This window comes from Mizuhopecten yessoensis, unplaced genomic scaffold (assembly GCF_002113885.1).
Source record: "Mizuhopecten yessoensis strain PY_sf001 unplaced genomic scaffold, ASM211388v2 scaffold11045, whole genome shotgun sequence".
Lineage (NCBI taxonomy): Eukaryota > Metazoa > Mollusca > Bivalvia > Pectinida > Pectinidae > Mizuhopecten > Mizuhopecten yessoensis.
The window spans coordinates 694,452-720,126 of NW_018408851.1; the positions used below are offsets into that span (position 1 = coordinate 694,452).

At 35.9% G+C, this 25,675-nt stretch overlaps 1 protein-coding gene across 5 annotated transcripts in view; it reads left to right on the plus strand.

Moving 5' to 3' along the window:
* Window positions 1–23,441, plus strand: part of LOC110464964 — a 66,008-nt gene extending 42,567 nt beyond the window's left edge. For all 5 annotated transcript variants that reach the window (XM_021520483.1, XM_021520486.1, XM_021520485.1 and 2 more), the window contains 3 exons: window positions 4,106–4,379; window positions 14,782–14,793; window positions 20,336–23,441. In XM_021520483.1, coding sequence (XP_021376158.1) covers window positions 4,106–4,379; window positions 14,782–14,793; window positions 20,336–21,870 — 1,821 coding nt within the window. In that variant the 3' untranslated portion in view covers window positions 21,871–23,441. The remainder of the gene's footprint in view (window positions 1–4,105; window positions 4,380–14,781; window positions 14,794–20,335) is intronic.
* The last annotated feature ends 2,234 nt before the right edge of the window (window positions 23,442–25,675 follow it).

Sequence of the window (25,675 nt, forward strand, 5' to 3'; positions counted from 1 at the left end):
CCCCCAACCCCCCAACCCACAGCTCTGCAGTGCTCTATTAGGATTAAGTGAATCATTTGATTATTAGCTCACCTGGTCGGAAGGACCAAGGTGAGCTTATGCCATACCGCAGCGTCCGATGTACGCCAACAATTGCTTTAAACGTCTTCTTCTTTTTAACCACTGATTGGAATTTAACTAAATTTGACTGGAAGCATCCCTAGGTGGTGGGGATTCAAAATTGTAAAAATGGTGGGGCTGACCTGCCAGGGGGCTGAGAGGCGGGGCCAAAAGGGGGCTATATTGCTATAAACGACATCTTCTGTAGAACTATGCCATGGATATCAATCATATTTGGTCGGAAACATTCATGGAAGACAGGGATTCACAATTGTACAAATGGTGGGGCTGACCCGTTTGGGCTAAGGAGTGGGGTCAAAAAAAGTGTATTACTTGGAAATGGTTGAGATTCCCACAGTATAACCATATATACAATTGCTGAGTATAAAGAGAAGAATGCACATTTGCTTCCAGGATGGCCCTAGGGTCTAGCCCCACCCTTGGAGACATAGTCCCTGAGTCATAACTTTAAAATGGTTGAGATCCCCACCCCAAAACTGGGCATAAAGAGACAAACGCAGTCATGATATTAGGTAGGAAAGTACAGTACGTAGAAATGGCTTGATCCTCAAAATAAAGGGCATGTCTTAGATACACATGGAATACATTTTTATTAGAAGAATGATTTTTTTTTCAAAAAGTGATTTCCCCAGATTTGAGACTTGTGAAAACCATGGTTACCACATCAATTTTTTTTTTAAAAAAATGTGATTTTTAACACAAAATTTGACCCACAGAAGTGGTAATTTTTTTCTTAAAACCTGTCTGAAATTGAGTATCACCTACACGGTAACAGAAATACTTACGTTTTAGCATAGGTCGTTCAACTGGATTTTTCACAATATTTACACATGTGCTGAGTACAAAAATAGACTACATGAAAAGCTAGCTTTTGTTGTGTAGACACAGATTTGTAAATGGCCAAAAATGTAGTCTCAAACCAAATTCAATTTATTTTTTAAATGTGAAGCCTACATAGTCCACTTCATCATGTATATGCCAATTTTAGTGCTGATTTTGTTTTTAAGTTTTTATACATGTAATATAACAGGGGTTTTTCATTGTACAAAAATATCACCCATGGCCACTGTACGCTACTGTACACTGCTATCTTAGAATAGACCCTGGGGTCTGACTGAACCCCTACAGACCTAGTTTCTTTGTCACAGCTTGGAAACAGTTGAGATCCCCACCCTATAACCATATATACAATTGCTGAGTATAAAGAGATGAATGCACATATGCTTCCAGGATGGCCTTGGGGTCTGCCCCACCCTTGGAGAATTAATCCTTGGGTCATAACTTCAAAATGGTTTAGATCCTCACCCCTAAACTATATAAACAATTGTTGGGCATAAAGAGACGAATGCAGTCATGATATAAAGATTGACCCCAGGGTCTACCCCACCCTTGCAGACTTAACCCCTGGGTCATAACTTTGAAACAGTTGAGATCCCCACCCCAAAACTATATATACAATTGTTGGGCATAAAGAGACGAATGCAGTCATGATATAAGAATTGACCCCAGGGTCTACCCCACCCTTGCAGACTTAACCCCTGGGTCATAACTTTGAAACAGTTGAGATCCCCACCCCAAAACTATATAAACAATTGTTGGGCATAAAGAGACGAATGCAGTCATGATATAAGAATTGACCCCAGGGTCTACCCCACCCTTGCAGACTTAACCCCTGGGTCATAACTTTGAAACAGTTGAGATCCCCACCCCAAAACTATATAAACAATTGTTGGGCATAAAGAGACGAATGCAGTCATGATATAAGAATTGACCCCAGGGTCTACCCCACCCTTGCAGACTTAACCCCTGGGTCATAACTTTGAAACAGTTGAGATCCCCACCCCAAAACTATATAAACAATTGTTGGGCATAAAGAGACGAATGCAGTCATGATATAAGAATTGACCCCAGGGTCTACCCCACCCTTGCAGACTTAACCCCTGGGTCATAACTTTGAAACAGTCGAGATCCCCACCCCAAAACTATATAAACAATTGTTGGGCATAAAGAGACGAATGCAGTCATGATATTAGAATTGATCCTGGGGTCTGGCCACAACCCTAGGGACCTAGTTTCTGAGTCACAGCTTGGAAACAGTTGAGATCCCCACCCCATAACCATATATATAAAGTTGCTGGGCATGAAAAATCTAATACAGATATGCTACATATTCCCTTGGATCTCATTTGGAGAATATTTTGCCATAATTGCTTAGAGATCCAGGTGAGTGATGGGCCTCTTGTTATTTTTTGGCCTACATCTGGCCTAAAACAATTGAAAGCAATTTAACATTAGACATATGCACACAATTACGTTAAATTAAATATTATAAATACTCAGCCCTCTGATCATGAGTTTATCAGGTAAATCAATTAATCCATTTTTTATTTTTTTTATTGGTTTTGATTAATTGATTGGGAAAATATATAGAAAAGTTCATTTTCAAATGATTTGCACAAAGGTGACAAAATTTTGTGGAAAGACCAAGGGCTAACAGGGTTGACATGTTTTATTTGCATAGCAATCCTAAATAATCTTTTCCGTGTTCTGTTATTTACCTTACAATGGTAAATAGTGTAGGTCGTCAGTGCTGTTAGTTACATAGCAATCCTAAATGATCTATCTCCCATTTCGTTATTGAAACAAGGTATTGATTGTATCAGTACTGAATCAACATGTGTAACAGTGATGCTGTGTTATACACGAAAATTAAATGTTCTCTCTCAGTTTTCAGTGTTAAGTCACTGGAGCAAGAAATTGGCGTTTTGATGAAAATTGACGGCGTTGTGGTTGGAAGTTATTATTACACAAAACAGAAAAGTGTTGATACTGTATTATGTGTAGGAGAAACAAAACAAAATATACTGATCAATATCATAAATTTAAAAAAAATAAAAATATTCAAATTTAAATTTCAATAGGGTTTTGTCATTTACTGATAGTAAGTGGCATGTAAACTGTTTCTCTTTCCCTAAAGATCTGATCATGTGCAATTTGTTATTGAGAACGAAACAAGAACATCAAAATAAAACAAGACAATGACGCCATCTGATTGCCCAACAGTGTCAGTATGTGCCTGTTAACGATTGTTTATTGGCGACGGTTAAGAGGTTTCAGTCATGCCTGATTGTCAAACTTGGCAGGACCAGCATCCTGCTCGGCCATATTTACACATTTCCTTGTGGCAGTCTCCACATTTCACCAGTATTATAAGCCGTACAGGGTCTGTAAACAACGTGGGAATCCGACAGGTGTGACTACAAAATGTTGCTCAGTTTTTTGGGCATAAAATTGCATTTCCGGGTGTGTTACCATGCACCATATTGATGTAATGTAGAAAGATAGCCTGCTGCATATGATAAATATTGAGTATGAAAAAATCAATTTTTGATTAAGTTATTTTGAAGTCTACCAAAAGGTTTTACGGCGTATGTTGCGACTTAAGTGACTGTTACTTTATGAATTGGACATCTAAACTGTATCGTTAAATCATGCAAATATTACTGTAAAAAACTTGTTCCTGAAAAGTAATTTATTTTTGCAAAAGATTAGCCATGGGCACTTAAAATATAGACAAATATAAGACATTTCATGTCTACTCTACTTCACAAAAGCATGTATAGATATTTCCAGGCAATAAAGCTTAAATATGCAAATACTCGTGTAAATTATTTTTGCATGATCACGTTTTTGGTACACTCATCACCATGCAAGCTGTTATTAGCGCTTGTGAATGAACAAAGAACAATTTTAAAATGAAATAAATTTCAAATATTCTGAATGAAAAATATTACTAATAAAGTTGTTATACTATGATTCTTTATTAAGTGGTTTTTTTTTTATTCCTCTTTTTTCTGATGATGTATGCTTCATTTTCATTTCCTAGGTTTTCATTGAGTTAAGAAAATTATTTTCAAAGTGTAATTTTATTGTAAATGTCATCCCATGTATAGATATACTAATACCAGTTTTGTTGTTTTCATAGTCCCCAACACGGTCTGCTACTAGGACATCTGTACCTCTGCATGCCGTTTCGCCGGCCGTCAGTACCAAAGTGCCACAGGCCCCAGCCACCACACCGGCTGCTGCTTTATCCCCTACTAAGACCTTCTTCAGGGAGCCATCAGCCCCTCCCCCCACAGCCGAGGGCACTCAGGCCGACCTGATGATCTCACGGACGAGCACACTGTCTCCTACACAGAATATTAGAGCACCCATGAACTCTCCACGGGAAACATCACCAGAACGTACTCGTACAGGTCAGTACAACTGTCTGCTTCCAGTCAGTATATCATCATATCTACTATCTCACACACATAGGCTAATACTTGTATAGTCTGCACCCTTGTCAGGCAATGCTTAAAGGAGGCTCCAGAGCTTGTCTTGGAGCACGATCCAAGTTTTAGGAGTATAAGCAGGTAGATGAATTATCTGTTTCATAGTCTCTTATCTTCAGTAATTTCATTTCGTTGATTTAAATCATTGATGCATCATCAACAATAATCTCAAATGAATTTCAATTACTTGTAAACATAAAAGAATGAAAATAGAAACAACACCATAATAAAAAAAATGTTTGACAATGATATATACTCAAGATTATCATCAAATTTCAGAATTTATCAGAAATGAATATTTATTAAACAGAATTTGTCAAAACTTCTTCATGTCAATTCAGGTAAACTTTTCCAGTCAATTTGACATGAAATTAACAAAATTTGACCTGAACTCACATGAAGATTTTTCAGGCGAATTTGATCTGAAATTGACATGAAATTGACCTGAAAAATCTTCATATGAATGGTATCTCAATCTGACCCGAATTTCAGGTCAGTTTCACTAGTTAGGATTTGTTCAGGTCCGATTTACCTGAAGAAATTTTGCTTGTGAAGGGATAATAAAACTGAAGACATGGGCAAACAAACATGACACTTACTTTGATTTTTGATGTCAGGGTAATTGAATAAGGGAGTAGATAATGAGAGACAAATGTGCCTGAGGCACATTCCTCCCTCTGTCAAACAGTTTTCAAATTTTTCCTCACAATCTTATGCTCCAAAAGATATTCACTATTGCTTATATTTTTAAGGTGCTAAAATAAAAAAATAAAAACAGCCAAAATACCAGTCTTTTGCATTTTTTGCAATCAAAGATATCCAATTGTGAGCTTACATGTCTATCCTAAGCCAACATTTTTATTTTTATTTATATCTTAATTCCAATGTGAAAATTGTGTTATATTGTATCTGATACGTAATCCACATGGCTCAAACTGCCTCCTGATACCCAACCACCCCGGGGCCCTGCCATGCCAAGGTCAACCTCAGCAAAATGTCACTTAATAAATCCCAGCCAACCCAAAACATTCAGACATAACACAATTTATACAGCATTTGTCATTATACTTTGAGAAGACTAAGATAAGTTTGGCTAGTCGTCAAGGCTGGACAGTGTTATCTAAACCATGTTAGCATTAGCGTATCTATCCTTCTTTGCTGGCAAATTAAATCATGGATTTCCAAGAGAAACATTAAGGTTGAAATACAGTAGATTTGTATTGGTAAGAATTTGTCTTCCTGGTTTTGTCATTTTTCCTGCTCTTAACCCTGGAATGATGCATACATAAAAAAGTCTGTTCAAATTTTTCTTAATCAGATGTGTCAAAATCCATCCTGATCAGATTTAGTCAGATCAGTGCTTGAGGTGGCAGTGTACCTATTCAATTTACATATAGACTAAAAAGTCATAATTTAATGTTATAGTTTTTGTTTGGTTAAAAATTTGAAGAAAGTTCTTTATTTGTGACATGATACATTAGGTGCCATACCTACAAAGAACAGAAATATTCAGCATAGCTAGGTTTTAATGCTACTAAAAAAAAGAAATATCTTTCTTGACAGATCAAATTAAGAACATACACAATAAACTCAAGACACATGGAACAATTGTTTCACTGTACACAAGACACATGGAATAATTGTTTTACTGTACACAAGACATGTGAAACAATTGTTTGACTGTACACAAGACATGTGGAACAACTATTTCATAGTACACAAGACATGTGGAACACTTATTTCACTGTACACAAGACATGTGGAACAATTGTTTCACTGTACACAAGACACATGAAATAATAATTGTTACACAGTACACAAGACACATGGAGTATTTGTTTTACTGTACACAAGACACATGAAATAATTGTTTATTGTACACAAGACATGTGGAATAATTGTTTTACTGTACACAAGACACATGGAATAATTGTTTCACTGTACACAAGACACATGAAATAATTGTTTTACTGTACACAAGACACATGGAATAATTGTTTTACTGTACACAAGACACATGGAGTATTTGTTTTACTGTACACGAGACACATGGAATAATTGTTTTACTGTACACAAGCCACATGGAACAATTGTTTCACAGTACACAGGACAAATGGAATAATTGTTTCAATGAACACAAGACATAGAGAACAATTGTTTCACAGTAAACAAGACAAATGGAATAATGGTTTCACTGTCCACAAGACAGAGGGACCAATTGTTTCACAGTACACCAGACACATGTAATGATTGTTTCACAGTACACAAAACAAATGGAATAATTGTTTCATTGTACACAAGACATAGGGAACAATTGTTTCACAGTCCACAAGACAAATGGAATAATTGATTCACTGTACACAAGACATGTGGAATAATAGTTTTACTGTACACAAGACACATGGAGGGGGTGTTTCACAGTACACAAGAAACATGTAATGATTGTTTATTGTACACAAGACGCATGGAATAATTGTTTCACTATACAAAAGACATAGGGAACAATTGTTTCAAAGTACACAAGACACATGTACACAAGACACATGGAAGAATTGTTTCACTGTACACAAGAGATATGGAACAATTGTTTCACAGGACACAAGACAAATGGAATAAATGTTTCACTGTACACAAGAAATAGGGAACAATTGTTTCACAGGACACAAGACACATGTAATGATTGTTTAAGTGTACACAAGACACATGGAGAATTTGTTTTACTGTACACGAGACACATGGAATAATTGTTGCACAGTACACAAGACACATGGAGTATTTGTTTCACAGTACACAAGACAAAGGGAATAATTGTTTCACTGTGCACAAGACACATGAAATAATTGTTTTACTTTACACAAGACACATGGAGTAATTGTTTATTGTACACAAGCCCCATGGACTCCTTGTTTCACAGTACACAAGACATTTGAAACAATAGTTTTTCAGTCTATAAGAAACATGGAACAATTGTTTCACGGTACACAAGACAAATGGAAAAATTGTTTCACTGTACACAAGCCACATGGAACAATTGTTTCACGGTACACAAGACACATGGAATAATTTTTTCACAGGACACAAGACAAATGGAATAAATGTTTCACTGTACACAAGACATGGGGAACAATTGTTTCACTGTACACAAGGCACATGGAGTATTTGTTTTACTGTACACAAGCCACATGGAATAATTGTTTCGCAGTACACAAGACACATGTACACAAGACACATGGAACGATTGTTTCACAGTACACAAAACAAATGGAATAATTGTTTCATTGTACACAAGACATAGGGAACAATTGTTTCACAGGACACAAGACAAATGGAATAAATGTTTCACTGTACACAAGAGACATGGAATAATTGGTTCACTGTACACAAGACACATTAAATAATTGTTTTACTGTACATAAGACACATGGAATAATTGATTATTGCACACAAGACACATGGAATAACTGTTTATTGTACACAAGACGCATGGAATAATTGTTTTACTTTACACAAGACACATTGAATAATACACAAGACACATGGAATAAGTGTTTATTGTACACAAGACGCATGGAATAATTGTTTCACAGAACACTTATTTCACTGTACACAAGACAAATGGAAAAATTGTTTCACTGTACACAAGGCACATGGAGTATTTGTTTTACTGTACACGAGACACATGGAATAATTGTTGCACAGTACACAAGACACATGGAGTAATTGTTTATTGTACACAAGCCCCATGGACTCCTTGTTTCACAGTACACAAGTACACAAGACATGTGGAACAACTATTTCATAGTACACAAGACATGTGGAATAATTGTTTCCCTGTACACAAGACATAGGGGACAATTGTTTCACAGTAAACAAGACAAATGGAATAATGGTTTCACTGTCCACAAGACAGAGGGACCAATTGTTTCACAGTACACCAGACAAATGGAATAATTGTTATACTGTACACAAGACATAGGTAACAATTGTTTCACAGTACACCAGACAAATGGAATAATTGTTTCCCTGTACACAAGACACATGAAATAATAATTGATACATTGTACACAAGACACATGTAATAATTGTTTTACTGTACCCAAGACACATGGAATAATTATTTCACAGTACACAAGACAGATGGAATAATTGTTTCACTACACACAAGACATAGGGAACAATTGTTTCACAGTCCACAAGACAAATGGAATAATTGATTCACTGTACACAAGACATGTGGAATAATTGCTTCACTGAACACAAGACACATGAAATAATAGTTGTTACATTGTACACAAGACACATGGAATAAGTGTTTATTGTACACAAGACGCATGGAATAATTGTTTTACTGGACACAAGACACATGGAATAACTGTTTATTGTACACAAGACGCATGGAATAATTGTTTATTGTAAACAAGACATGTGGAATAATAGTTTTACTGTACACAAGACATGTGGAATAATTGTTTCACAGTACACAAGACACATGTAATGATTGTTTAAGTTTACACAAGACACATGGAATAATTGTTTCACAGTACACAAGACACATGTAATGATTGTTTTACTGTACACAAGACACATGGAACAATTGTTTCACGGTACACAAGACACATTGAATAATTGTTTTACTGTACACGAGACACATGGAATAATTGTTGCACAGTACACAAGACACATGGAACAATTGTTTCACTGTACACAAGACACATGGAATAATTGTTTATTGTACACAAGACACATGGAATAATTGTTTATTGTACACAAGACACATGGAATAATTGTTTCACAGTACACAAGACACATGGAACAATTGTTTCACAGTACACAAGACACATTGAATAATTGTTTTACTGTACACAAGACACATGGAATAATTGTTGCACAGTACACAAGACACATGGAACAATTGTTTCACAGTACACAAGACACATGGAACAACTGTTTCACTGTACACAAGACATGGGGAACAATTGTTTCACTGTACACAAGACTCATGGAATAATTAATTGTTTCACAGTACACAAGACAAATGGAATAATTGTTTCACTGTACACAAGACATAGGGAACAATTGTTTCACAGTACACAAGACACATGGAACAATTGTTTCACAGTACACAAGACACATGGAATAATTGTTTCACTGTACACAAAACACATGGAATAATTGTTTTACTGTACACAAAACACATGGAATAATTGTTTTACTGTACACAAAACACATGGAATAATTGTTTTACTGTACACAAAACACATGGAATAATTGTTTTACTGTACACAAAACACATGGAATAATTGTTTTACTGTACACAAAACACATGGAATAATTGTTTTACTGTACACAAAACACATGGAATAATTGTTTTACTGTACACAAAACACATGGAATAATTGTTTTACTGTACACAAAACACATGGAATAATTGTTTTACTGTACACAAAACACATGGAATAATTGTTTTACTGTACACAAAACACATGGAATAATTGTTTTACTGTACACAAAACACATGGAATAATTGTTTTACTGTACACAAAACACATGGAATAATTGTTTTACTGTACACAAAACACATGGAATAATTGTTTCACAGTACTGAAGACACATGGAACAATTGTTTTACTGTACACAAAACACATGGAATAATTGTTTTACTGTACACAAAACACATGGAATAATTGTTTCACAGTACACAAGACACATGGAATAATTGTTTTACTGTACACAAGACATGTGGAATAATTGTTTCACTGTACACAAAACACACGGAATAATTGTTTCACAGTACACAAAACAAATGGAATAATTGTTTCACAGTACTCAAGACACATGGAACAATTGTTTTACTGTACACAAGACATGTGGAATAATTGTTTCACAGTACACAAGATATTTGAAACAATAGTTTTTCAGTCTATAAGACACATGGAACAATTGTTTCACAGTACACAAGACATTTGAAACAATAGTTTTTCAGTCTATAAGAAACATGGAACAATTGTTTCATTGTACACAAGACATTTGGAACAATTGTTTCATTGTATACAAGACACATGGAACAATTGTTTCACTGTACACTATAGACACGTGAAACAATTGTTTCACTGTACTCTAAGACATGTGGAACGTTTGTGTCACAATTAACATGACAAGTGGAACAGTTATTTCAGTGTACACAAAACATGAAGAAAATTAATGCTTGCTTTAATTGCATATCACTGAGGCAATTATGTTCCAAAAGGGGAAAATACTGAAAGGTGGCAAGCAACATCTCTTCCTAAACCTAACCGAAAGTACCAAGCCTAATGTAATATTTGGAACAGAAACATGGTTTGATCCATCAATAAAAGACTCAGAATATATACCAGATAATTTTAAAGTGTTTCGGAAAGATCGAATGTCAAATGTGGATAAGAAAGGGGGTGGGGTACTCGTCGCAATAAGATCTGACTTTGTCAGCAATGAAGTAACAGACCTCACCAGTAAAGAGGACCCAACTGAATTAGTATGGGCTAAAGTACAAATTTTCGGAATGAAAACACTATACCTAGCTTCCTTTTATAATCCCAAAACATCAGATGAGAATAGTCTAAAGGGTCGAGAAATATCAGATGAGAAGGTCACATCTATAAACAATGCCCAAATCTTACTAGGTGGGGACTTTAACTATCCAGGCTGGGAAGAAAAACAAAATCCTAAAACCCAAAACAAATCATCCCAAATTACACTTTGATTTTGGTAACTTATTGGACGATATGGGTCTTACACAGATCGTAGAACAAGCTACAAGGAAAGATAACACCCTTGACCTGGTAATTACAAACATACCAAACCAGGTTATTAGATTTGAGGTCATGCCTGGTATAACAGACCACGACTGTGTCGTTGTTGAGCTTAATTTAAGTCTACAAAAAGCTAAAACTATTCCACGAAACATTCCTATCTACAAACATGCTAAGTGGGATACAATCAGAAATGGTCTGTCTATCCTCCACACAAGCATGGTTGAATCCACAAATAGGGATGTAAATCATACATAGGAAGTCTTCAAATCCACCCTCTGTGATCTCATAAAGGACAACATACCTCATAAAACCATCAAACCCAAACCTAGTCTACCTTGGGTTACTCCTGTCATTAAACACCTTCTCAGGAAAAGGGATCCACTCCATAAAAAGGTTAAAAAGTCTGGTGATTTGAACATGAGGACTAAATACATGACTCTAAGGCACGACATTCAAAAGAAACTCAGAAGGTCCTACTGGCAATATGTTGAAGGCATTCTTACCCCACAAGAAAATGACACTAATTTTAGTGCCTCCAAAAGATTCTGGTCATATATAAAGCATACGAAGACCGACTATAACGGTATATCATCTCTAAAATCACATGGTAAACTTGTAACTGACCCTGTAGGTAAGGCTGAGACCCTTAACACTCAATTCCAGTCTGTTTTTAGCCCAGGTGGTAAATTATCCTCTGATGAATTCCTTAAAAGATGTAATATCCCATCTTCCACCCAGTACCCCATTATGCCAGAATTTGATATCACTCCAAATGGCGTACAAAAACTACTGCAAAATTTAAACCCTAGTAAAGCAGCTGGACCTGACAAGTTGAAGCCCAAGATCTTGAAAGAATTATCTTCTGAAATTGCCCCTTATACTCTATCATCTTTAACGAATCTCTTCATTCTGGCACAGTTCCCTCTGATTGGAAGTTAGCGCATGTCTCTCTTGTCTATAAAAAGGGCTCTAAATTAAATCCAGAAAATTACAGGCCAATCTCTCTCACATGTACTTGTAGCAAACGTCTAGAACACATAGTGGTCAGTAGCATCATGAACCACGCTGACAAACATAACATCCTTTACCCACTCCAACACGGTTTTCGAAGGTCAGTATCATGTGAGAAATCAGCTCATTGAATTTGTTGTCAGCTCCAACATTGACAAGGGAAAACAAACCGACGTCTTGATTATGGACTTTTCCAAAGCTTTTGACAAGGTTAGTCATTCGCTTCTTTGTTATAAGCTTCGTCATTACGGTGTAAATGAGAAGGTTAACACCTAAATAAAAAACTTCCTGGATAATAGGAAGCAGACTGTCATCGTTGAAGGGGGAAAATCTAGCATTGTTGATGTCAAGTCAGGTGTCCCTCAAGGCTCGGTTATTGGTCCATTCCTCTTTCTTTTCTATATAAACGACATTCCTGTTGGCCTTCACTCCACTGTACGTCTATTTGCAGATGACACCATTGTCTATCTTACTATCAAATGACCATCTGATGCCCAGCTATTACTACAAGATATAGACAAACTAGCTCTATGGGAGATAGCATGGGAAATGTCCTTCAATCTTGACAATATAACGTCCTTTCCATCACCAACAACAAACACCCACTACATCACAAATACATGCTGCACGGAAAGGAATTACAACACGTAGAGAAAGCAAAATATTTAGGTGTCACTATACAGTCAAATCTTAAGTGGGAATGTCACATAAATAACATCTGTGGGAAAGCCAACTCAGCCTTAGGCTTTCTCAGACAAAATCTAAAAATAAACTCTACATCTGTCAAGGAGCAGGCATATAAAACACTTGTCAGACCATCCCTAGAATATGCCTGCTCAGTTTGGGACCCTTATATTAAAATAGAAATGGTGCAGCGTAGAGCAGCCAGATTAGTCACCAACAAATTTAGAAACACCTCCAGTATTGGTGACATGCTTCAACACCTTGACTGGCAATCACTTGAAGACAGAAAGAGAGTCATGCGACTGACAACACTACACAAAACTATACACGACAAAGTCAATATAAGAAAAGACCAACTCATACCTCCATCCCACCACACAAGACACGCACACCGGAACTCATATCAAACACTCTCATGTAGAACACAGGTACGACAACAATCCTTGTTCCCTTGTACCATAGTAGACTGGATAACCTGCCTCCAGATATAACCTCCATTACCTCTTCTGACTGCTTTAAACTGTCCCTAAACAAAAAACATATACTTTATAGATATTCCCTTTCAACTATCTTTTATCTTTTCTTCTCTTGGCCTATCACCCACTATCACATGACATGCTCTTCAAATAGATGAAGGTGGTCATTACTATGTAGATGTAATCTCATATACATGGAAATCCTATAGTAAAGGCACACCAATTTGTGATTAACATTGCCAGGCTGATTGAGGTTTTCAGTCTGTCTTAGATTTCTATGACTTGAGGGGATTATTATTTAGTGGATGTCATGTAGAAGATTTACTGACAGAGTTTTATTTCTTTCTGCATCACTGTTCTAGCAGTCTGTCTTTAGGATAATTGATTTTAGCCCTAAATCAAATGCAGTGGCCATGTTTGTTTGTCCGTGTGTAGAATTTCAATATTATAGAACAGTAACATGAGCACTCACAGCTACAGTTTTTCAAATCAGAATTAATTCCTTTTATTGCTTTTTAGCCTAAATTTCCCATTTGTAATTTTTCAAAAAATATTGACACAGATTTAATGTAATTGAATTTAGCATAATTTCCATGAAAACACATGTTTTGATAACAAGATCCGTTGGTACAAATGGACATGAAATCTGACTTTTTACAATTTTCACCGAAAAATTGAAAATGTCAATATTTATAACATTCTTAGGAAGGGAATAATTTGCCTTTCTAAAACAAAAAAGACATTACTGTACATTGGATATATTTTTACCTGACCAAAAAGACATTCCAGTGCTTAAAAACAGCATCGCATTAGTGCTATCATGACATTGGTACCACTGTTTCATTAATGTCCACCTTTTTAGGATGTATAATTGCATGGAGTTGTCCATCTGATGGTCTAGTACAGTGTCTGTGATGGCAGTTAATGTACTAAAAATAAAATTTTAGTGAATTATATGTTAAATGTGTTGTTGAATTATGTCCTTGTAGTAGTGTGTTGTTGAATTATGTCATCGTAGTAGTGTGTTGTTGAATTACGTCATTGTAGTAGTTTGTTGTTGAATTGAATCATCATTATTATAGTATACCTGTTGAGTTTCATCACATAGTTATTTAATTACGTTGTCACCAGCTAAATTGTGAAAACAAAATGACAGCTAAAATAAACCAGTTGATAACTGTTAAAATGAGATTACTGCCGAAAAAGCATTATTTTCAGTATGCAAAGGGAAATTTCACCGAGTGTTAAGGGAAACATTTTATTAATTCCATGAATACAGATAGACATTTTAATTTTAGTAAGAAAAAAGTGTTCACAAAATAATTATTTGCTACATTTGGCCATGCTTACATACATCTACAGGAAGGATTTATGGTAAGTAAGCTTACTGACACCAGCAAATTACTAAACATTTGGAGAAATGTTTTATCAGTACAGAATTCTTCTCACATCCAGGTCACTTCATAATAAATACATTGAATGCACTTTTATTTCTCAAATAGGTAGTGGTTGATTTTGTTCAATATTTTGTTTTATTGAAGTAATTTCTCATTTCTCGGTCTTAAAATTGAAATGTGCTTATACCATAGCATGGCACCACAACTATTCCATCTTTCAATTTTTGCACAAAATCATTTAGCATGGGACAAATTCAACTTATTGATGAATTGTTTGTGTAATGGATGTTAGGTGATAAACTCAATTTCGTTCAAATAAAAACTGGAGGTCATGTTCAGAACTCATGTATCAGCCAGTATATGTTACAACTTACACTACTATCAAAAATTTACTTTAGCTATTCAAAAGTCATGAAAAAGACATTCCTAAAAAGGTTCAAAATTTAGAATTAAATATATTTTGATCATTGTTACCATTTTTTCATGCAGTTTAGACAACACAAACTGGATGCATGCCTAAATCACCTCAAATGCCGTATATAGTCTTGTATACGTGCCATCATTGTGTGTTTGATGCTACTGTGTTATAAAATATTATTTTGAGATATTAAAACAAATTCTAATCAGTTCAGATATTTTTCGGGTGAAATGAGTATTGATTTACAAGCATGACATATCTAAGATTTTGTGTAATCACCACAATGCATGTTGTGAATTGATGATACAATTACATATGCATGACTGAACTTTACTTTGTGAAATGCATGAAATGTAATAATTACACTCTATTAACTAGATCTCATGGTGAAAGGTGACATTATCAGCTATGTGTCCACCCTGTGAGGTAGACCTCTGGAGGTCAATGGCCAGGTTGGATGCAAAACATTCTCTAACCATTGGCGTCTATGAGAAAACAGTCTCCTGATCAGATATAGGACACTCACGGCAATCTATTTCAGATGTTTGTCCTTACTAAGTCATTTGTAATCTCGACTGGACATCTAAATTACTGTCTAAAATTACCCATGGGATAGGATCTAGCATCAACACCTGACCCGATAAGACTTGAGGTCACTGGTCAGGCCAGTGTGACCAACCTCTAACATGTAGGGGCAGTCATTTTCTCCGGTGAGAAACAGCTCCACACTTTTTCCGGTGGAATACAAATCTAATAAATGTCCTATCTCCATACTAAATCAGCTGCTCTGTGGAAAAGCTAGACACTGTGTGAGATTTAACATTAGGTGAAGTACCACTACACTGAAATCATCACAGGGGTCTGTAACATATTACACAATGTGTTTGTAAATTAGAAAAAGGAATGATGCACCCATCTCTGAGTAAATATCAAATGATACAGACCCATTATAAATAAAACCTTCTTTGTCATATAATTATAGAAATGATTATGAAAATGTTCTTTGGAGAAAAAAAGGACATATGAGACTTGGATAAACAAAGCTATAACTGTATTCAGAGAGTTTTAGCAATCTGAGTGAATATGAGTGTACGTGTATATACTGAGCATAAGGGTTGTACAATCTGAGTGAATATGAGTATATACTGAGTGTACGGGTTGTACAATCTGAGTGTATATGTGTGAATATACTGAGTGTAAGGGTTGTACAATCTGAGTGAATATGAGTGTATATACTGAGTGTAAGGGTTGTACAAACTCAGTGAATATGAGTGTATATCCTGAGTGTAAGGGTTGTCCAATCTGAGTGAATATGAGTGTCTATACTGAGTGTAAGGGTTGTATAAACTGAGTGAATATGAGTGTGTATACTGAGTGTAAGGGTTGAACAAACTGAGTGAATATGAATGTATATACTGTGTGTAAGGGGTGTACAAACTGAGTGAATATGCGTGTACGTGTATATACTGAGCATAAGGGTTATACAATCTGAGTGAATATGAGTGTATATACTGAGTGTAAGGGTTGTACAAACTGAGTGAATATGAGTGTATATATTGAGCGTAAGGGTTGTACACTGAAAACTATTAGTTTCAGGCAGCACATTGGCTATCAGTGCCAAGTAAAAGGTTATGTTTACAAATTTATCCATTTAAAGGTAGCATGTAGCTCAAATAAAAAATAAACCTGGTGTAGTTTTATTTTAATGATGCAAGCTTTACTTAGACATAAATATGATAACCATGTGTTTTGTTGTTCCTTACAACACTGTACCCAATATACTATTTTCCTTATAAGATAATACTCAGGATTATATATATGTATTATAAATCGTTGGCGAGATCAGGCTCCTTACATTCTGATAGGCATCTTAATTCCTTTCCATTTTGATAATTAAAAGTGAAACAATCTTGCTGAAAATGTTCGTTGTAATTTTTCCAATCCCATAAGAGGACTTAATCAGGGGAGATTGTGGGATGATTGTGTAAAGGTCAAGTGATAATGTCAAGGAGTTTTATATTACTCTCTTCACTGTCTTTTGATATAGATAGGAATATACAAAGTTAATCAGCAATTTTACTTCTCAATTCTGTAAAATGCAAGATATATCAGTGTCCTATTTATTATATATGTATTTTTATTTTAACAACAAAGTTTTTCTCAAAATTATTTTTAAGTTTGAATCTTGCTACAGCCTCATGGATTGACAAATTCCACTAGTTGTGAGACAGACTGAATGAACTGCAATAAAATATTTTGAAAATAAAAGCATCTTCGACTTAATCCTAGAAATTTTCAATTTTATAGGCAATTTACTCTGATAAAATTGTCAATTTTAAAAGTAGATTATTTTGCTTCATGATTGAAACCAATATGGGCTGTTTGACACCATACAAAGGGAACCTATGTATAGTGGGTGTTTAAACATGTGACTGCAGGATCAGGTGGTAATGTCAATGTTAAGTACCAACATGGGCTGTCTGACACCATACAAAGGGAACCTATGTATAGTGGGTGTTTAAACATGTGACTGGGGGATCAGGTGGTAATGTCAATGTCGAGTACCAACATGGGCATGCTGTCTGACAACACACAAAGGTAACCTAAAGTATCTCAATCACTTTTATATACACCTTTTAACATTTTACACAGAAATTTCAAACTGTCTTGCTTGAAAGAAGAACCTTCTTTTTTCGCAACCCATTCGACAACATTTAGAAATCCGACTTTATGCTCTCTTTAATGCCAAAGTCTGTATGACTGTTGTGTATTTCCACTTCAGCTTCCTGCAGTGCCATAAGCTCATATATTCGAAGGTTATCAGGTCAAACTTGACAAAGGTAAAGGTCACTGTTGATGAAAAATAAAGAGTTTCAGTTTGAGTTTATTTTATGTGTTGTCGACATCATTACTCATGAAACCTGTCTAAACTGAACTCCATGTAATCAGTAAACCTGTCTAAACTGAACTCCATGTAATCAGTAAACCTGTATTTGACCGGCAGTAAACTATATCCTGCAACTGATACTTCAGTATGAATCGAATCTGAAAATTTGTTCATTTTGAACTGAAATTTTGTAACCCAGTGTTCAGTTTAGATACTTTTCATGATATGATACAGTGAAGCCTATCTGTAATTGCCTTGCAGGAAAGAAAGCCAAAAAATAATCCTAATAGAGAGGTTGTCTTTATAAAGAAGTTATTTTAACATAGAAAACACTATCCAAAGTATTCTTGTTATGGTAGTACAGACAAGTGGTCTTCATATGTTATGATACAGAAAACGTTATTTAGTACATTCCTATGTACATGTAGTATAAGGAATCTCAGGTCACAGGATCAATAGTGTAACTGTGAGTGTCTTTTGAGAGATTCCTTTGGTAAGTAGATTAGAAAACACCCATTGTAATAAATCACATTTATGTAAGTAAGATATATATAGGGGTAGTCTATGGTTCTGAGAACAGAGGAATAAGGAGTGGAATTTCACTTATATATCAATAGAGAGGATGTATGATGCACATTGCATTGAGAATAAATGAAGACCGCATGTGGTATGTCTGTAAGTGTCATGTTGTGTATGGTGGTATCATGTTGTGTATAGTGGTATCCTGTTGTGTAAGGTGGTATCATGTTGTGTATGGTGGTATCATGTTGTGTATGGTGGTATCATGTTGTGTAAGGTGGTATAATGTTGTGTGTATGGTGTGATCATGTTGTGTGTATGGGGGTGTCATGTTGTGTGTATGGAGGTATCATGTTGTGTGTATGGAGGTTTCATGTTGTGTGTATGGTGATATCATCTTGTGTATGGGGGTATCATATTGTGTGTGTGGGGGTATCATGTTGTGTGGATGGTGGTTTCATGTTGGGTGTATGGTGGTATCATGTTTTGTGTATGGTGGTATCATATTTTGTGTATGGTGGTATCCTGTTGTGTAAGGTGGCATCCTGTTGTGTATGGTGGTATCATGTTGTGTGTATGGTGGTATCATGTTGTGTGTATGGTGGTAAAATGTTGTGTATGGTTGTATCATGTTGTGTATGGTGGTATCATGTTGTGTATGGTGGTGTCATGTTGTGTATGGTGGAATGATGTTGTGTGTATGGTGGTAACATGTTGTGTATGGTGGTATCATGTTTTGTAATGTGTTAGTATGATACAGGGATGGATTAGGGCGTTTGGTATAAATCAAACCTGCAAGTTTATAAATTTCAAATGTTCAAACGCAAATGAAATCACCAGCAACTTTTTTGTCTTTTAAAAACTGGTGTTCTAGAAGGATGATAGGATTTTTGACTAGATTTTGTGTGAAGCATTCCTGTGCCAGGGGAATTATTACTTTCTATATAAGAAAGAAATGATAGCAGAGGAGCAGGGCCCGAGTGAATTATATACAGTTATTGGAAATTATCCGGGACACGTGAGTTGGCTACATACAGAATTGGTTATGTAAGGTTTTATATGTTTATGAGATCAATTCTTGCCTTAGGGATGCAACAATGTTCTGGGAAGAGAAATTCGCAATATAGACAATCAAGACGCTATTATCAAGATACCACTGGTCCAGTTTTCCTGCGAACAAGCCAGAGATTTTGGGACAGATTCCCCTTTATATATTAAAATGCGCCGGTGTGGTACAGCCGATTATTTGCCCACATCAGGTGACTTTTTTGGGGCGGAAACGAGATAGCAGGATTAATGAGACTCAACTGTATTTTTTTTTTTAATTTATTTTGTTATTGTTCTCATGGTTATTACTATTATGTTGTTGGTTTTTAGTTGTAAATTTAAACATCAGATGTTTCTTTAGGAATCATCCGTCAATATACATATAAAGATGTTCACTTGGATAAGGATAAGCATTTAAAATTTTGTCTTTATAAGGTGATTTCTGAGAAATGATTCACATATACATTACTATTGCTGTTAATATATAAGGAACATAGCCATTAAAATGAAAATGATTTTGAGAGTTGAGAGCGTTCTTAATGTCAAACCATCTGGTGACCAAGGGCCATATCTTTCTGTTGAAACAGTTTGTGAAAAAGTCTCAAAATGGACAGTTGTTGATAACTTTATGTTTGGTATATTTTTCAGGTTTAGGCCTAGATACAATTGAGGAGAGGAAACAAGAGGAGACAACTGAGATTGGGGCAGGTTTTTCACGTAGTCGCAGTATCCTCTTTTCAACAAATGAGGTTCCTGAAGTCCCACCACCACCTTCTTCACCGCAAGAGGACGATGATCGGTCAGATATGACAACACCACTGGCAACTCCGGTGGTCAAAGATGCGGCAGGTCATGTCACAGTTCTGACCAATCAAAACACTGTAAATACTCGAGAGCATACCCACACCTCATTCGACCTTCAAGTTCCAGTGGACAGGAAGCGGGAGTCGACCATGGGATCCACGCCTGAGCCCTGGCCAGCAGTCAATGAGGCTGACTTTGATGTTACACCATCCTCAACTAAGTTGGCATTGCACAGTGAACATGCTAAAAATGGGGTGGTCAACGATTCTAGGATGGCTGTAATGGATCCAATGTCTGACCGATCCTCCATGTATAATGGACTAAAGTCTGAAGATATTAGCAGAAATTCAAGTGCAACTAACTTGAAACCGGACGAGATGAAGAAAGAAGCAGAATCCCCTGGTCCTCCTCCTCCCTCCCCAGAGGCGAAGGACAAGAGCAGGAATGCCCATGACATTCCCAAGTCTGGGGGACGCAGGCGTGACATTATGTCCAGAGAGTCGCTCACCATGACACCATTAATGGAAGGTGATGAGGAAGGAGAAGTTACTCTTAATCAGGGACAAATAAAGACGATTGTGGTGTCTGTGCCGCCACTTGGAACTGCTGGAAAACCACGGAACAAGAATAACCGGACTGTTGATACGTTTGTAAGTATTGACATCCCAGCTGTGTCTGTAGAACATACTGTAAACGGGGATGATGGGGTGAAACAGGGAGGCCGTACTCAGGGACTTGAAACAACTGTCGAAGAATCACAGGAAGACATCGAGTCTCTGACACAGACTATTAATACAAGAGAGGTTCCTCTTTCTGTAATGAGCTCTTTGGTTGACCCGTCTATGGATGGCCAGGATTCCATGTCGGACATGATGTCTGCGGGAGTATCAATATCCCAGGCAGGAAATGTATCGCCATCCTCCACTGTCCCTGACAAGGGCCTGAACATCGATTTGAAGGCCTTCGTCAATGCGGACCAGAACAGTGAGGATAATGGTAAGATCTCAGAGCGATCGGAAGCACAGGAGAAGGAGGGTATAACAGAGAATGGGGGAGATCACGAGGGATTCAAAGAAGAGCTTAGAGAGGAGTTACAAAAGCTACAGACAGCCCGAAGAGGTGACGGTGAAGTACAGGATTGGCAAATTAGGACACAAAGTGAGGGACAGAAGGAGACAAGGCAGGCCCTTGAGGAGGCAAGTACAGATGAATCGAAACCTGAGCAGCCTTATGAGTCACGGCATGTCCTAGAAGGGGCAAGTACAGAAGACTCGAAGATTGAGAAGGGACAGGGGCAATCGGAGGGTGAGATAAATGAGACAGAACAATCAACAAAGAATACAGAACAGGAAGAAAAATCAGAAAACCAAGGACAGTGAATGGCAACAATGAAAAATGCCCCTAACAATCAAAGGCATGTAAGAGGATAGAAGAATAATGAAACCATTAAAATGACAGGTGGTAGCACCACCTTCTGGTTGTGAGTCACTAGTAAACAGCTAACAGTACATCTGAGAGGTGCTGTACCTCACCTTGATGTGCTGTGCCTTAATACCTAACATCATTAATTTCACATATTCAATTTATTAAATAAATGACAAGTACAGACCTAAGAGATTATGCTAATACTTATTTGCTACACGTGTACTGTCAGTTTCTTTGTCTAATATTTCTATCGTGCGAGTTGTTATTTAACATGTTAAACACCATTTATAAAGTGAATACCTGCCCTTTTCTTTTCCTGGCATATTCTGGGAAATATGTCCTCAAATGCTTGTCACGAATTGTTTAACTTCTATTTTGGAAAAATGCAATATATTTTTTTTATATTAAACGACGTTTTATAACTATTTTTAAAAGACAAAGAGTAATCTTTAGTTGCGCTCCATACGTGTAACTAGCCTTTCCTATCGCTATGATGTTACACAAGTATCTGGATGTTTATTCAATTACTGGGTGTTATGAATATTTTTCAATTGTTTTCATATTTGAATTTATTTATCAGCATTGGGAAGCTCAGCATTTGAAATTATGAACGATAGCCTTGCTTGTAAAATGTATTATATATGGTCTTTTTGGATGCATGGTACCCAAGAGTAGAACACTTCCTTATTTGGCTTTAAAACTTTGAACTGTTACTGAAGCTCATCAGCAATGACTTTCTTCCTACATAACGGCGTCGCCTCTCTATGGTATCTGTTCTGTTGACCCTTTAAATGTACATGTAACTGGAAATAATATCAATGCCAAATGTTTATCGTGATCTGAATAAATACAGAATATTCATCAAATTTCCTGAAATATGTAATAGACACAATAATGATTTGTTGTAGAAATTATTTACCAGTATGATTATCGTTGCATGTATTAGAACACCTACGTTCCATGTATTCGTGTGAAGTACAGGTTATCATTGCTCCAGACTGTCTTTCTTTACGTTATAAAACACATTGTAATATATCTAACGTTGAATACACCAGGAAGTAAAAGATACTTTTCATGTACAATGCTTAGAATACTTTTAGTGTCTCCTAATTATGCAATGTATATATTTCTTTTAATGACATTGTATGCATTTTATTTTTACCTTTCGTAAGGAATGTTTACCTTCAATACTGATGAACTGTATGTATCCTGTGATAAAACTGATAGCATTATATAAGTAGTACATGTGCGCTTATACGATGACAACTTTAGCAGAAATACTATCAAAATAATTCAGTCTCTTTTACACAGGCATTCATTGTAGATTGAATGTCGGGATCGACTAAAACATGAAGTTGTAGAGAATGGTCAGTGGGGTGATGGCCTAGTGTTAAATATACTGCACGATGTGACATCCCATGTCTGTGATAAACTCTTATCTGTGATACCGTAAATTATTATGTTTGTTTTCAATCTGATGTCTTTCCTAATATTTGGGATGTCGTAAGTATTAAAATATATCAAATCTGACTTTCGTATTGTTGTGTTGTTTAAAAGCAAAATAGATATAAACATATACCATGTAAGCAAGAGAAATTATAAAAACGAAATTCAGTATCGATATTAATAGTCATCGACAGAAAGCGAGGAGACACAAAACAGAAGAAAAGATATCACTAACTCGCACAAAAAAAACCTGGAGGCGAAACTAGGTGCCCACGACGTAATTCTCACAAGTACGGTTACCAAAGCTCTACAACACGCAAAGCCTTTCCTTTATTGTGGTTAACACCTATCTAATTAGGTTATGTTGACGACTAATATTTCAAAGTGTAGATTTACTCTTATTTTGTAGAGGTAATTTATCGGTCAAGATAAAATTTTGCTAAAACGAACATTTGAACTGAGAAATATAACGCTACTGTTATTCGGTAAGAATATTAAGGTGATTTTGAGACCAAGTCTATCAGCATATCAATATGCCAATGAAAAATGTATTAATGCACTTTTAAACAATAAAGTTAGTCTTAAAACTAGCTTTGTCATTGTAAATAGAACGGTTCGCCGATACTTCAGGATAGAGATTTTTTATTTAAAGTATGTAAACAAATATTACAATTTCCAGAATGTACGTTGAACGGCCTAGGTCGTTTTAATCTTGCGAAGTCAATCTCAGCAACGATAAAATATTGTCACAAAACAGTGCTGATATTGATATTGGTAGGATTTGTGTAGAATATCTAGGGCAAGTTCAAGTAATGTCAGTTCCTCAAATTAAGAATCGGGGACTGTCGACGAAAACACAACGTTCACTAATGAGCGAAATAAAAAGTCGTCATTCACACAGGAAATGATAATTTGCCAAAAAGATGATATCTTCCAAGAAATTTGCCTACATTCTTTACCAGCCTGCATCTGTCCGTTTGTATTTGTTGCGCGACATATACCATCATAGAAATGGTAATGTTCAGACCAACCCCTAGAATATCGCATCAACTGCCATATATAAATACCCTTTAAACAAGTGGGAACATTTAGGGATAATTCTATAAAGAAATGGGAAGCTCAGTATCGGAAAGCGAAAATCTGAAATGCTATTGGTGACGTAAGATTGAGGTAAGATCAATAATAAAACCAAAATAGGCCTACTACAGAACGTATATCTTGACACACATACTTACCTTTACGGTCATTTTCTTGATTTACCTTTATCTGTATCACTGTAGTCGTACCGCCTTCTAACAGCAATATATATTTCCCTGTAACGACTATAATGTAATCTGAATTTGTTTTGTTCGCGTGAAGGTGAATGAATACAGTACCATTAAATAGGAGGGAGGTAAGATGTTTGGTCCTGAAATTTTACATTATTATGTATTGATGATGGTTTGTCCTTCGATAGCAAGAACTTAGAACTTAGAACTTTTTTTAAATTGTGATTCAGTTAATACTGCCTGTAATCGTTTTACAGATACGTTCCTAAAATTTGCAAATATATGTATTCCATCAAAAGATGTAACTATGAGACCTAATGATAAACCTTTGATGACCTCTGAATTAAGAAAAACAATAAAAATTAGAGATAAGTTACAAAAATTTGCGAGGTCAACCAAACATCTTTCGGACATCAACAAATTCAAAAAATATGCCCGTAAATTATTTTATGAAAATGTTCATGGTATTATTGAAGAGTACTCGTTCTCTGATCCAAAAGCTTATTGGAGACTCATCAAAAGGTTAATGCAATCGTCTGGTACTACACAATCTATACCTACTCTTGTCAATCCTGTTTCTGACAATGTGGTTACTAGTGATGAAGACAAAGCTAATTTATTAAATGACTATTTTTGTAATATAACTCTTGTAGACGACAGAAATACTGCGGTTCCTCTCATCGAGCCAAAAACTGACAAGAGTCTTTGGTACATTAGAGTAAATAATAATGAAATACGTGATATTTTACAGATATTGAAGCTTGGTAAGGCCTCGGGTGAGGATGGAATCAGTCACCATATGCTAAGAAACACATCAGAAACAGTTTGTGTTCCCCTTGAAATCATTTTTAATAAGTCATTATCGTCTGGTGTTTACCCAATCTCTTGGAAACAGCCAAAGTTATGCCACTGTTTAAAAAAGGTGACAGGCATTCTCCCTCTAACTACAGGCCAATTTCATTATTATCTACAGTTGGAAAAGTGTTTGAGAGGGTAATTTTCAAACACTTACATAATTATTTTATTGAAAACTCACTTTTTTAGG